Source organism: Toxoplasma gondii, chromosome VIII (assembly GCF_000006565.2).
Source record: "Toxoplasma gondii ME49 chromosome VIII, whole genome shotgun sequence".
Classification (NCBI taxonomy): Eukaryota; Apicomplexa; class Conoidasida; order Eucoccidiorida; family Sarcocystidae; genus Toxoplasma; species Toxoplasma gondii.
Genome location: NC_031476.1, coordinates 962,715 through 975,483, shown reverse-complemented (window position 1 = coordinate 975,483; position 12,769 = coordinate 962,715). Strand labels below are relative to the sequence as shown.

The following is a 12,769-nucleotide window of genomic DNA, read 5'->3' as shown; positions in this document are numbered from 1 at the left end:
CGCTATACCCTTTTTCTGGACTGTCCGCGTCTGACCTTCGCTTTTTTTCGTATCCGTTCTCGGTTTCGCCCTTGTCCTTTCGTTGTCTTCTTCCGCTCCCTATCCACTTCTGCGCGTCGCTCGTGTTACCGTCCTTCTCTCTCGCTTTGAACAGCGCTCCCTTCCAACCCTGCCTACGTCTTTCTCTCCAATCGACCTTCCCATTCGTAGCCCTCCACCGTTTCCGGTTCCGTCTCTTTTCCTCTCTGGTCCAGGATGTGGGGGAAGATTGTCTCGAGCGTCTCCAACGCGCTGGACTTCAACCAGGCGACGTTGTCGGGATGCATCGACATCATTTGCGTGCGGTCGACGGACGACAACAAGCTGAGGAGCACGCCCTTCCACGTTCGCTTCGGCAAAGCCAAGTTGCTACGGTCGCGCGAGAAAACGGTGACCGTGACGGTGAACGGTGTGCTCACGAGTTTGCGCATGAAGCTGGGCGCCGCTGGCGAGGCCTACTTTGTCCATGAAGACGAAGGCGCAGCTCTCGGCGACTTGGGCGACGAGGAGTCCGCGAGCCCGATTCTGTCCCCGCGTTCGAACGCCAGTGGCGAGGGTGGCGGCCGCACGGGCCTCGAAGGCTTCGCCTCTCGTGACGAAGAAGAGTGGCGCCGGCGCGACGAAGATGAGAAGGACCGCGCGGAAGACGGTTCGCAGGCGGGCGACGGCGACGAGAAGGAGGGCGCAGGCGCCGGGAACGAGGCGGGCGCAGGAGAGCGCGCCTCTACAGACTCCCGCCTCGTAGCCGGCGACGCCCTACGGGAAGTCCCCTCGGTAGCTGGAGACGTGACCAGAAGCCCTGTAGCCTCTGGGGAAGAACCTGAAGGCGCACCGGCCACCCTGAGTCGCTCCGCTTCACAGGCGGCAGCAGACGCAGAACAGGAGCGCGAGAGGATGGTTGTCGGAGGCGTAGGCGCGCCTGCCGTCGCACCGTCGGCGCTGATCGACCGCGGCTTCCCGGAAGATCAACAACTCGGCGCGGGCCCCGTCACCGACAGCCGAGTGGCTGCAGAGAGCCAGGCAGGCTCGGCCTCCGGCGTCAGCTTCTCCCTCTGCGGTCACATGCTCACAGGGCGAGTGTCGGAGGAACAACACGATAACGACGTTTTCAATGCGAATGTGGTAAGAACAGCGGCACTGGAGACAGCAAGGAGAGGACCGACTCACGTAGGGGTTTCAGGGGTGCGTACCGACGTGCACTTCTCTCTGGGACAAGGCATGGGAGCGAAAAGGACAGAGCACAAAGGCAAAGGGGAGATCCTTCGAGTTAAGTCTGTTTTCGGTGTTTGAGAAAGAACTCGGATACGAAGCACGGGATCGCAGGGTTTTGTCAGTCGATACCCCACGCTCAATCTTATCACACACGTTCTGTGCGGTCCGAGGCAGGTGGACACCTCCACATGCTTCGAATTTCAGGCGGGCGTTTCTCTGTACGTTCCGTTGTGTCGCAGGTGTCTTGGGAAGCGTTCGACCACAACCCTGCATTGTGGTACCATCCGTCTTTGGTGGCGAGGTTCGACGACAAGCCGCCGTACTATCCAGGGAAAGTGGCTTTGCCTCTGCTGGCGTGCTGGCTCGTCTTCAACCGGCCTCTGTCTGTCGAAAGTTTGTCGCGTCTGATGAACGCGGAGGTCACCGCGAATCTCGAGCCGCCAAATTTCAGCAGTGCCCTCTCCTCGGCCTCGCGCTGGTTCTTCGGAAGCCGCGCCTCTGCATCCGCCCCGGCCAGCAAGAGTCCGACGCGGTTCCCGTACCCCAAGGCCGCGCCCGAAGGCAAGGACGAGCTCGGCGGGTCCGCTGGCGCCGACGCGCCAGGCCCGAAGGCACCCGTCGTTGTGACCTCGAAGAATTCGGTTGCCCAGGCGACAGCGAGCGCCGCTGCCTCCGTCGCCACTATAGAGGAGGCCGGCGGCGTGCGGCGCGACGAGGAAGGCGAATGGAAAGAAGGCAGCGCCCTAGTGAACAGTGCAAGCTTCCACAGCGAGCTGGGCACCACTGTTCCTTCCGCCTCCTGCACTGCATGTTCGGCTCGACGCTTCAGAAGGTCCCTCAGACCAACCTCCGATCAGCTGGTCCGCAAATCGGTTTGTTTCTTTTACGGAGCCCGGGCGCACCTAGATGCGCTTACAGTTACCTCCCCCTGAGGATGTGTGGTGTGGTTGAGAGTTCGGATTTTAAAGCGTTTTGGTGTGCATGTTTCGACCCGGTAACTGTCGACCTTCCTCCTTGTGTCGACTCCTGCGGCAGCTAGACCCGGCGCGTGCAAGAACCCCGTCACTCTTCCCATTGTGGTTTTAGCTGGAAGTGCGAAACTCGAGTGTGTGGCTGTTGAGAGTTCTTTTCAGAGGCGGGGCGCTCTTGAACAGAGCACTCGTGCTGTCGCGTTAGACTACGAATTTCTTGTGTGCGTGCCTCTCGTGCCTTCAGGCCTCTCTCAATCTGAAGCCCGGCGCGAACTCGATTTGCTTCACGGTCAGCTCCTCCCTCCAAGGAACGAAGAGCGTCATGGGAACCATTTACCTTTGGCCTCAGTACCCGAAAATTGTCATCTCCGATGTCGATGGGACGATCACCAGGTGAGGCCCGCGGATAGAAGAAACTAAACGGAAGTGTGCGTCCTCTGTCAGCACTTTGCGATATATGTGGGGTATTTCCTTTTTAGGTGTACCGGAGAAACATATGTACATACACACATCTATAAAGACAGATACATGCGTCTATATGTGTGTATACGTATATAGGCATGGACTGAGCTGCTGAGAATTGTGTGATGTGCAGATCGGATGTTTTGGGGCAGTTGATGCCGATCGTCGGCCGCGACTGGTCTCATGACGGCGTAGCGGAGCTCTTCACCAAAATCAAGAAAGCGGGCTACCTCATTCTGTATCTGACTGCGCGAGCCATTGGACAAGCCGACGCCACTCGAGACTACCTCTTTGGTTTGACGCAGCAGCAAACAAATAAGTTGCCAGGTACGTGCGAACGAGGACGAAAGCTGCCGAGAACGCAGGACAGGAGGGACTGTCTAGGCCCGACTCTTTGCTCTCCTTTACAGACTTCGTGCCATCGATTCACGGGAAACTGTGGGGCTGCGGTTGCAGATTGAGAGTTCTTTTTCAGTTATACACTGGCAAATCCAAAGACTCCGTTGAAAGAGTACGTCACCCCACGGACTACAATGAACGGTGGTCTCTCCGAAACAAGGACATACGTAGGTTCTCGTGGAGTGTCAACGAGGCGTTTGGGCCCACGCAGGCACTGGAACATGAGGCGCCTCAATACTACGGCAGACACGTTGTATCTTCCAAGCAGCCGAGTCACCAAATGTGGTATTGGAGAAAGGAGGTGTATACAAATTACGACTCATCCACAGCTAAGGCAACTGTCGTGTTAGAAAGGCGGTAAATCTGTCCCGGGCACACTCGGGGGCATCCTACAGCAGACAGCTGGCATTTAAAACCATTGCTATGTCTGACCGTGCACGAATCACACTCGGACAAGCGTTTTCATCAACAGCGACACATCTGTTGCTGCTCAGAGGTGTGGGCGGAATTTCTTCTTCGGTTCCATGGAGGTCCCTGTCGACGCCTGGGAAGTCGTCGTGGCGGCGTCACGTTTTTCGTGGAGAGAGCGAAGGTCTCGAGTTGACGCGGAATGAGCGTGTGTCTGCCGAACGCTTCTTTGCGCATTCTTCTCGTCTTTTGCACTTGTTGTCGGTTCTGTGGTTCAGATGGACCGCTTATTCTCAGTCCCGATCGCCTCTTCCCCTCTTTCAAGCGCGAAGTGATCGAGAGGAAACCTTACATTTTCAAGATCGCCGCACTCCGCGACATTCGCAGCCTCTTCCCGCCTGACTATAACCCGTTCTATGCCGGATTTGGAAACCGCGATTCTGTAGGTTTTCTTCTGTGAACAATCTTTCGACTGAAACAAGAGGCTTTGACCAGTCCATCCCCTTCGCTTCTCGCCTTTGTGAGGCGCCATGCTGACTTGTTTTTTGCCTTCTCGCCTTTTTCTCGATGTAGGACCATTTTCATTCTTTGTATCGAAGGCTCATGTTGCTGCCGCCTGTTCTTTTGATGTTTTTCATGGAGGGTGGCGTTGATCTCGCTTTTTTGTCCATTTATTTCTGTCATTTTCGCGAAAGCCTTTGCAGGCACAGCGCCTTCAGTGACCCGCTTCATGTCTAGAACTTGAGTCGTTTGCAAGCGTTGCGTTCTTTTTTCTTCTCCATTCACTGTCTTGGGCAATGGTTCTGGGGGTTAAAGAAGAAAACAGGCTTCAGCGTTTGGCGTGTCGAAAGTCCGCGAGAGAAAGGCACGAAAACAACGGTTAGATGCACAGATTAAGGTGAAAGTAAAGCTGCCAGTGTCGGCTTTGTTTCTGTTTTTTACCAGGACCACCGCGCGTATGTCCACGTCGGTGTGGCGGAGGCCAAAGTCTTCATTATTGACCCGTCTGGCGCCATCCACCACATCAACAACTCGACGTATGCTCGAACGTAAGCATGGAGTTTTCCTGCAGCTCGATCAGAAGTTCGTGTTCTTCTCTCTCGTCTTTCCTCGTTATCCTCGTTTTTCTTTCGGTGTTCCCCTGCGTATCCTCTTTTTCTAAGTTCATGCACGCGGGTTGTCACTTCGCATTTCATCTCCCGGGACCTTCGCAGTTCTACCTTCTCTGGAGTCCGAATCCAGGGTATTTGCGCATGTGCGTTCCGAGGTGACCTTGACTCTTATGATCTGCCGTGTCCCCTGTGAGTTCTTCGTCTACTTTTATGTGCGTTGTTTCTCTCCCGTTGTCCCCTACTTGGTGTGTGGCTCTGGCGCTTTTCGTTGGCTGTGGCTGTCCCGTTTCAGCATGGCGTCTCCGATGTTCTCTCTGTCCGGCTGGTCGCTTTTTGACCAGCCATGCGGGCATGGTCGTGCGCGCCTCGTTTTTGTGCTCGTTTCCCCAGAACCGTTCTGTGCGAGAGGCTGTCTATCATTTTTCCGATTCTCCACAGGTACGAGACAATGTCAGAGATCGCCGACTTCATGTTTCCTCCTTTACCACGACCCGACGGAAGGCTGCCGTCTGAAGCGCTCATCAAGCAAGAAGAGGCAGAAGAGGAACAGGTGCGAGAGAGGAAGCGCCTCGCTTACACGCTCCACGTAGACGACGAGCAAATGCATCCTGCAGGTTTATGCAGTGTGTTCTGTGGAAGTGCGGTGCGGTCTCTGCCGATCCTTGATTGACGGAGACAGCATGTGAACAGGGGGACCAGGAGGCCTTCTGCTTTTGACACAGTCTCCTGCGAGTTCTGGTGGAGTGTTCTGTCTACCGTCGCCACAGCACCTCGGTTCATTTAGAAATCAAACGGACGCAGGAGTCAAAGAAGAGAAGCGCAGGAAGCCGAGTTCGTTCACCGCACTGGCACGTAAAAGACCTTCCATGAGAAGAGCATCTGCAGAGAGAAAGAAGGAATATCAAAGTACCGAAGAAACAGAAACGCGATAGCTGACTGCATGGACTCATTGAACCTGTGCAGAATGGAAGCGTTTGGAAACATGTCCCGAAGAGAGGGGAAGCTCAGTGGTAATGCGACAAGGTCAAGGCGGTCACACTTGTTTCCTCTTGCATGCATGCTGACCCGGTGCGTGTACCTGTCGATATCCACAAGAATATTTGCACGTTGGTATTTTGTGTTCGACTGTTTCCAGATAGTGTGTGTGGATTGACACAATCCTGTCACGTAGATGAACAAAAACTCGATGCCGGTGCAACATCTTTTTCCGCGGTGTCGCAGTGGTCCTCATTTGTGCGGTGGAAGAGAACATGCGCTGAAGGTGCCTGCAAGGTGGTGGCAATCAACCCGTCTGTCTCCCCAAGTGTTTCCAGCTCTCGTGGCTGTGCTTCTGTCTCCACTGAGTTGTCCCTCGCAAAGGAACGGGTGCCTTCTTCGCGGTGCGTGCACACTCGCATTGTGTGGCATTCGGGGAGAGAGGAGACGCAAAGGGGGCCTTCTGCCCGGGAATAGGGCTGTCTGATTCTGTCCGTACAAACCGGAATATGGAGAGCGAAACAGCTGAACGCTAGACGATGCTTGCGTTGATGTGAAGGTTGTTGCACGCAATTTCAGTTCATTTCGAGTCGTGTGAAGGTAATCTGGTCTCTACAGAGAGAGGCACGAGATGTCCCCTGTTCGTCAAAGGACTGAAGAGAAGACCTGGATCCCAGCTCCTGGTTGTCCTTCTCAAGGTCGCACCAGGCTGTGACCAGTCGGCTCCAACTAGCGATTGCTGCCTCTCTTCTGTACAATGGTTGCTGACTGATCTTTCGGTAAAGAACGGAGGAAACCACAGAAACGAAATGTTTCTTCTTACGGTTCCTCTCGTCTAGTTTTTGCGTTTCCACAAAACTCGTCCTGCGTCGATGTGTACCCGCGAGAGGGTCTCTCGCTCCGGGGCGTGTGCGTGGATTTCCTGCCTCTCTTTTTGCGGTAGCCTTGATTTTCTTCTCAGTCGTGTCGCAAAAGCCTGTGGTTGTTCTTCGGGTCGTGTATGCGGAATTCGTTGATGGTAGGCGTTTGTTTTTTCGGTGTGTCCGACGTGTAGGGAGAGCTATCGAGGTGCGTTCTCGCGAATGGATGTCTGCTCTTGTCTCTCGTGCATGCAAGCTAACAAAACAGCGACTTGGCGTGTCCTCGTATTTTTTGAGGGGCGCTTGCCACCTGTTTCGCCCATTCGCGCAAACAAACTGACTGGCCTCGGCCGACGACACATATGAATGTCTCGCTTTTTCTTGTCGCTGTCCTCGACTGCGTTACCTTTTCTTGCTTCCCAAGCGCGCATCCCTAATCACCCACCAAAAGGGATTGCGGCGTACCTTGTGCAGTGCATGCCGTCGATCGTGTGCACGTACATATGCGCATGTGGGCGTATTCATACAGATAGGCAGAAGACTCAGATTACCGATAGCATACCTCCGTTTCAGCTGTTCTACTTGGCTGCAACATGCTGGGAATGTTCCCCGTAGTGTCGAGTCAAATCGCAGAACAAAGTAACGACCCAGTTGCATGTGGCTCACGAGGTGGCAGTGGGAGTCTCCGCATGGGACGCACTATGTATGTAAAATGCATGTGTTTGTGAGAGTAAATATGCGCCTACGCGGATGTGCCTGTGAGTTTGTCTTCCGGCAAATGACGCGGGGCGGGGGGGGACATCCTGGCGGTCCGTGCCCCTGTCGAACTAGGCGCCGAAAAAGTGATAGATTTTTGACGAGGTCTCGAAGCTGAGGACCGCACTGGCCAAGCATCGATGTGCTGTTCCGTGTCCTTCGTTACCCAAGACAAATCGGATTTCCGCAGTCTAGACACGGAGAGAGGTACGTCATGCCGAGACGCCTCTTTAGAATCCGTGCCTCTATTTGCGAGTGACCCAGCTCACGACAGTCTCTCTCGTGTAGTTCTCTGTTTTCCTCGTGACTAACCGTATACGTTTGGCGTCGCTCGCATGCTCAACTCTCTGTTGGTGTCTACATGCCCATGTGGTGCGGCGGCCGTGAAGTGTTTTTCTGTTGTTAGTTTTCGCGTCACATGAGTTGAGATCCGTCGGGACGAAAGGAGCATGTGCCTTGTTATGTCTCTGTCGGTTTTGCGTACTTACGAATGTTGATTTAAAGTCTATAGATGTCACGGCGCACTGAAACGAGCAGGAAAACATTCGTGCGTCCAGTTCTCGCATGTGTAAAAATGTGTGGTTTCTTATGCGTCTGTATAAATTTGGGTATTTATGAGTATCTCTCTGCACAGTTGTAAATACTTTTCCGTATGTGTGTAGGAAGTGTTGCGGGCGTCCAAGAGGAAAACCCACACAACGGGTTAGAAACCGTATATGCAACGACTTGTTGACATTTCTGGGTCATCCGCTAAAATCAGAAAGTCGCTCAAGATGTTCCACCGGTGGCTGCTTTTCCTGGGTTTCAACTGGTTTCTTCTCCGGTTCCACGGTGCATGTGGACGTGAATTTTCCAGTGTTCAGTCTCATGCTGTGTGTTGGTTCCGCTGCTGTCGTGCAAATCCGTCCATTGAATCGAGCAGAATCCGCTGTGTTCTGTTGGGCAGGGTGTCTCCTTTTTGCTATAGAATGGGAGGCTGCACAGGCGAGGGTGGAGAAGTTTATTTGGGCGTTCATCCCAAATGATTGTGTGTTTTTTCCTAGTTTAACTCTCGTGCAAGCGCTCTGTATAAAAGTTAAAGTAGACACGTTTATCATTGCTGTGTTTCAGTCGTCCTTCCTTGCTGTTCTGTCAGCTTCCACGTGTGCATCGCTCAACGAACACTTTAAGTTGTACTAGGACATTTGGGATCTCTCACTGAAGGGAACACATAATTCGATGCCTTCGCACTGACGGTCTTCAGTGCCCACAAGAGGGGTGTACGTCTTTATGTAAATTGCATGCTCAGCTGCATTTTCCTCCGCTTCTTACTTCTCGTTATACACAGGAGAATCAGCCTGTTCTGTGTGCGCATTTTACCTTGTGATGTGGCAGTTATGTCCTCTAGAGAAACTTGGTGGAGGGAAGCCGGTAGATATAGAAAGGCTCATGGATCGAGAGGCGTCTGGACTGGGGAAATTCCTCGTAAGGCAAAGAAACAACTTCAAATGGACTTGATCTCCTCTGCCTAAAACTCTCCAGACAGTAGAGAGGGAACGAGAGATTTGGCTACGAAAGGCGCTCTCAAACACGCGTGATCCGGTTTTCTTGGGTCCATGGAGGAACTTGAGACGAATGATGGTTTCTCGTATCGTGTAACTTGGCCTTCGTTTCGTTTCTCCTGCTCTTTGGTGGGTGTCGCCCATTTTGCGTCCAAGTCGCTCTCGTGCGTGTTTTATTTCGCCTGCTTCTGTCTCGCCTATGCGTGCAGTTCAACTCGTTCAATTTCTGGTCCCTGGGCATTGTGGACTTCCCGTCGGAGGAAGACGAAGACGAGAGCGTCGCTGGCGAAGCCGTTCCACCTTCCAGTGAACCGACAACGATCTTCAAGGACTTGCATCACCCCACGCCCCTGGCGGAGCTTTCGGTTTCTCCTTCCGCGGCGTCTTCTGCTGAAGCGGCCTCGGTCGCGGCGGCCTATGCAGCCTCAGCAGCGGTCGTGGCCCTCGACGCGGCGGCTTCCGGGCGACAGTCGGTGACAGACGAGCGCGGAGGCATGGGGGAAGATGGAGAAGTGGATGAAGCTGCGACGACGAGGGGTGCAAATGAAGCAATCGAGACAGCGAAGCAGGTATCCATCGCCGCCGCCCTCGCTGCTGCAGTTGTGAAGCGCGAAGACGAACACGTAGTTGCGTCTGAAGAAGACTCCGCAGGCTACGAGACGCCGCCCTTGCTGGTTCCGCGAGCGGAGAAGGCGGGACAACAGGGGGGTGCCCAGCTCGTGGATGCTGCACGCACGTACTTAATAGAAAGTGGAAATGATGGAGCGCAGGAGAAAGACAGGGTAGGAGCCTCGATACCTTCCGAGGGGGGAGAAGCGCTACAGATACGGGAGCCAGATCTTTCGACACCTGTCTCGGAAAGGACGCCGAAGAATTTTTCAAGAGAAGCGGATTCCGACAGTCTGTCCCGTCTCTCGGGCCTCCGCACAGTGACTGGGATGTGTGACTTGTGTGGGCGGCAATTCGAAAGTCGCGGCTGTCGACGGCAGATTTCTCTTACTGGGCGTGGAAGCTCGCAAGGTGGTCTGGCAGACAGCGAGCGGCGATGTCAGTCAGAGACAATGTGGACAAAGGTTGACGAAGACGAAGGAGGGCAGGAACAGTTGTGTGAAGCATGCGGGAGTCGGTGGCAGTCTCAGCGCACAGGCCGAACTTCGGTCGAAGAAACTTACCACACCGCTCAGACCCCTCAAGAGCGATCCCAACAAACAGCAGGGGTAGGAGAGAGTCAGGTGACGGAGCGAGGCCGAATGTCTGCCAACAGCGTGCCCCAAATTGAAGGTGAAGGCGAAGAACATGAGTCAGAGGCAGACGACAAAGAAAGCAAGGTTCAGAGAAGACCGGAGGGATGGAAGACAGCGAAAGGTTCTTTGAGTGCCGGAGAGGGTGACGTCGAGTGCGATGGTTCACTACTGAGTTTCTCAGTCCCTAGGTCTGAAGAAGATAGAGAAGCAGCGCCTGAATCTGGACACGCCTCTCAGCGGGTGTGGACATATGTATCGCTAGATAGTGATGGAGACGCCCGGGATTTCTCGGCTCAGAGTCGAGAGCCTGAAGAGCTTTGCCCATCTGCCACAGGCGACAAAGTGGTCTCTGCAGACTACCGAGCACCAGGTACGCCAGACGAAAATGAGCGAGCTGAGGCCCTTCTTACCGCCGCCGCCTTCGCCGCGGACGCTGTCACTTCCGGCAATATTTTTTTGCACGCAAGCAATGGTATCAAACGCCAGGTCGAGAAGAATGGAGAGTCAAAAGTCGTCACAGACGCGTCTGCAAATACGTCAGACGCTCCGCGTGAAGTGGAACTTGCAAATAAAAGCGATGCGTCTGTGAACCGAGAAAGTCATGACTCCGTGAATGCATCAGAACGGCGTGACTTATTTTCCCGTCTCTGGAGACGTGACTGTGAAAGTCGTGCCAATACGCCTTGCTCTTCGTCACAGCGGGTGCGCCGATCTGCTTCCTCCTTCTTTCTCCCCTGGTCGCCTTCCGGGACAGCGTCTACCCCAGTGGCCCGGCCGGTTGAAACAGGTGACGCGGTCGGCCCTCAATCGGCTTCTTTTGTGTGCTCTCTTCCTGTGATTCGATCCGCCTCCTCGTACGACGCTGCTGCATCTTCTATCTCTTTCACCTACGATGAGAAGACCCCATGCTTACGCTTGGAAAGCTCGGGATCAGAAACAAGTCTTGCTAGACGTGCTGACACTGAGCCTGAGATGCAGATTGTCTCGAGTGAAGGTGTATGGGAAGGCGGAGATTCAGAAGGTGCCCACGAAAATAAAAACAGAGATGCTGAACATCTCTCCGGTCTATTCATGTCCAGCTTTAAATGCGGTAGCACTCCTATTGATCGTCTGCCTCACGAGGAAGTGGTTGCTCTTAATGACAACGAAGCAGGATCTTGTGTTGTGGGAGATCCACACGGAGGAAGTAGACCTGAAGAAGGCGCAAGAAGTTCCGTAAGCAGATCAGACAGAGATGTCAGTAATAAAGCGGCAATCTGTGACAGGGACGAAGGGCACGTTGTGAAAGGGGGGGGGCAGGTTTTGTCAGGAACGCCCGTGACACCGAGTCGATCGTCGTCAAAGAGCAAACGAGAGCTACGGATGCAGGAGAGCTTCAGAAGTGTAGGCGAAGGGCGAAGCGACGACGGGGTCGATAGTGAACGCAAATGCAGTAATTTGTGAAAGGGCTATGGCCACGGGAAATCTGTTCTTCCCTGTCCTGTTTTAGCAGTGACTTGGTTCTGTTGTTCTCTTTTCTTCAAAAAACGAAAGTGGTACTGCGCGCGTCCGACTGATGAGACTGGCAGCGTTGCGGTACTGTGCTTTGGGCAAACGCGACACTTAACAGAAATTAATTTTTTTAGTCCTGCTTGCTTTCTGGCAAATCAGACGTCAGACGCACCGAATCAAATATCCGAAGAGCAAAAATGGCAACACGGCAACGTTCGTAAAATATTGAGCAGAAGACACTCTAGATCCACAGGTGCTACACTGGAGTCCTGTCAATCCACGCAGCGGGGTCACCTAAAGGCGACCGTCAGTTGACATGCTTACCAAAGCACGTTTAGTTTACATCATATTCTGACAAGGGCACTTCTTTGAGGCACACAAGTAGTAGAGATGACTTAACAACTTTTCTTCCGCCGAACGAGGCTATTGATTTGCGCGCGTTTCTTTCACAAACCTAATGGCAAGCAGCGTTTTGCAGAAATTACATGTTCTCGCATATGCTGTCTTGCTCCAGAATTCAAAAACTCGGTACTAGTCCCGTACAGCAGTCATATTCAAAATACCGTGTCAGCGCTGCCGGTTGCATTCTCTAGCAATGAGCATGTTACGTCACGCCGAAAATTTTTCGAAAGGTTTATTCATCGACAAACACAGGTCTGTGGCGTAAAAGACTACGTTTCGTTACCTTACACATGAGTCGCTGTGGATGAAATTACAAAATGTGTCACCTGCTATGATTTCGGCAAATGTGAAGTGGGCTAAATAGGTGTGACACTGAGTTGTCTGGAGCTGCGATGGCCTGTGACTCTTCCCAGGTTTGATGGTCTGATGTGTTCAAGGTATTCCTTCTTCTCACCTAGCTCGCACCGTTGTGTATCGAATGAATCATTGCTCTGTCACACCACCGCCCAGACAAGCACTTTTTTTTCGGCGAGAGACAGATTTTATGTTGTGGGCACGAGCCTTAGCAATTTATACTAGTGAAAAAACAAGCCAAGACAGAGCGTAAGGCTCACTGCAAAGCGCAAGCGTGAAATGAAGATATCCATTGTGCCTCCGTATGGCATTTTTTACTCAAGTTTATATTCATCCACCGGGTATAGTTGAACGAGTTCTCCAGGCACTCTGCTGCAGTTGTCTGTTGCGCATAGAAAACATAGAACGTATGAGAGTTGAATCAAGAGTAGATGATGGCATTTGCTTCTGGATTGAAATCACGTTTTCACGCGTGTACACCATTAGATGGAAGCAGTCTCCGGAGTCCGTTGGAGTGGACTCCACTGCAACCGGATTACACAC

General features: G+C 53.2%; 1 protein-coding gene across 1 annotated transcript; it reads left to right on the top strand.

Annotated features, from left to right (window-relative positions):
- Positions 1–255: 255 nt before the first annotated feature.
- TGME49_230690 (LNS2 (Lipin/Ned1/Smp2) protein) lies at positions 256–11,609 on the top strand (the record flags this gene model as incomplete). Its single annotated transcript, XM_018780272.1, has 8 exons — positions 256–1,161; positions 1,491–2,111; positions 2,467–2,615; positions 2,818–3,011; positions 3,770–3,933; positions 4,437–4,540; positions 5,042–5,153; positions 8,945–11,609. The coding sequence occupies 8 exons, from the start codon at positions 256–258 to the stop codon at positions 11,420–11,422; spliced, it is 4,728 nt and encodes a 1,575-aa protein (XP_018636870.1). The 3' UTR covers positions 11,423–11,609.
- Positions 11,610–12,769: the final 1,160 nt, after the last annotated feature.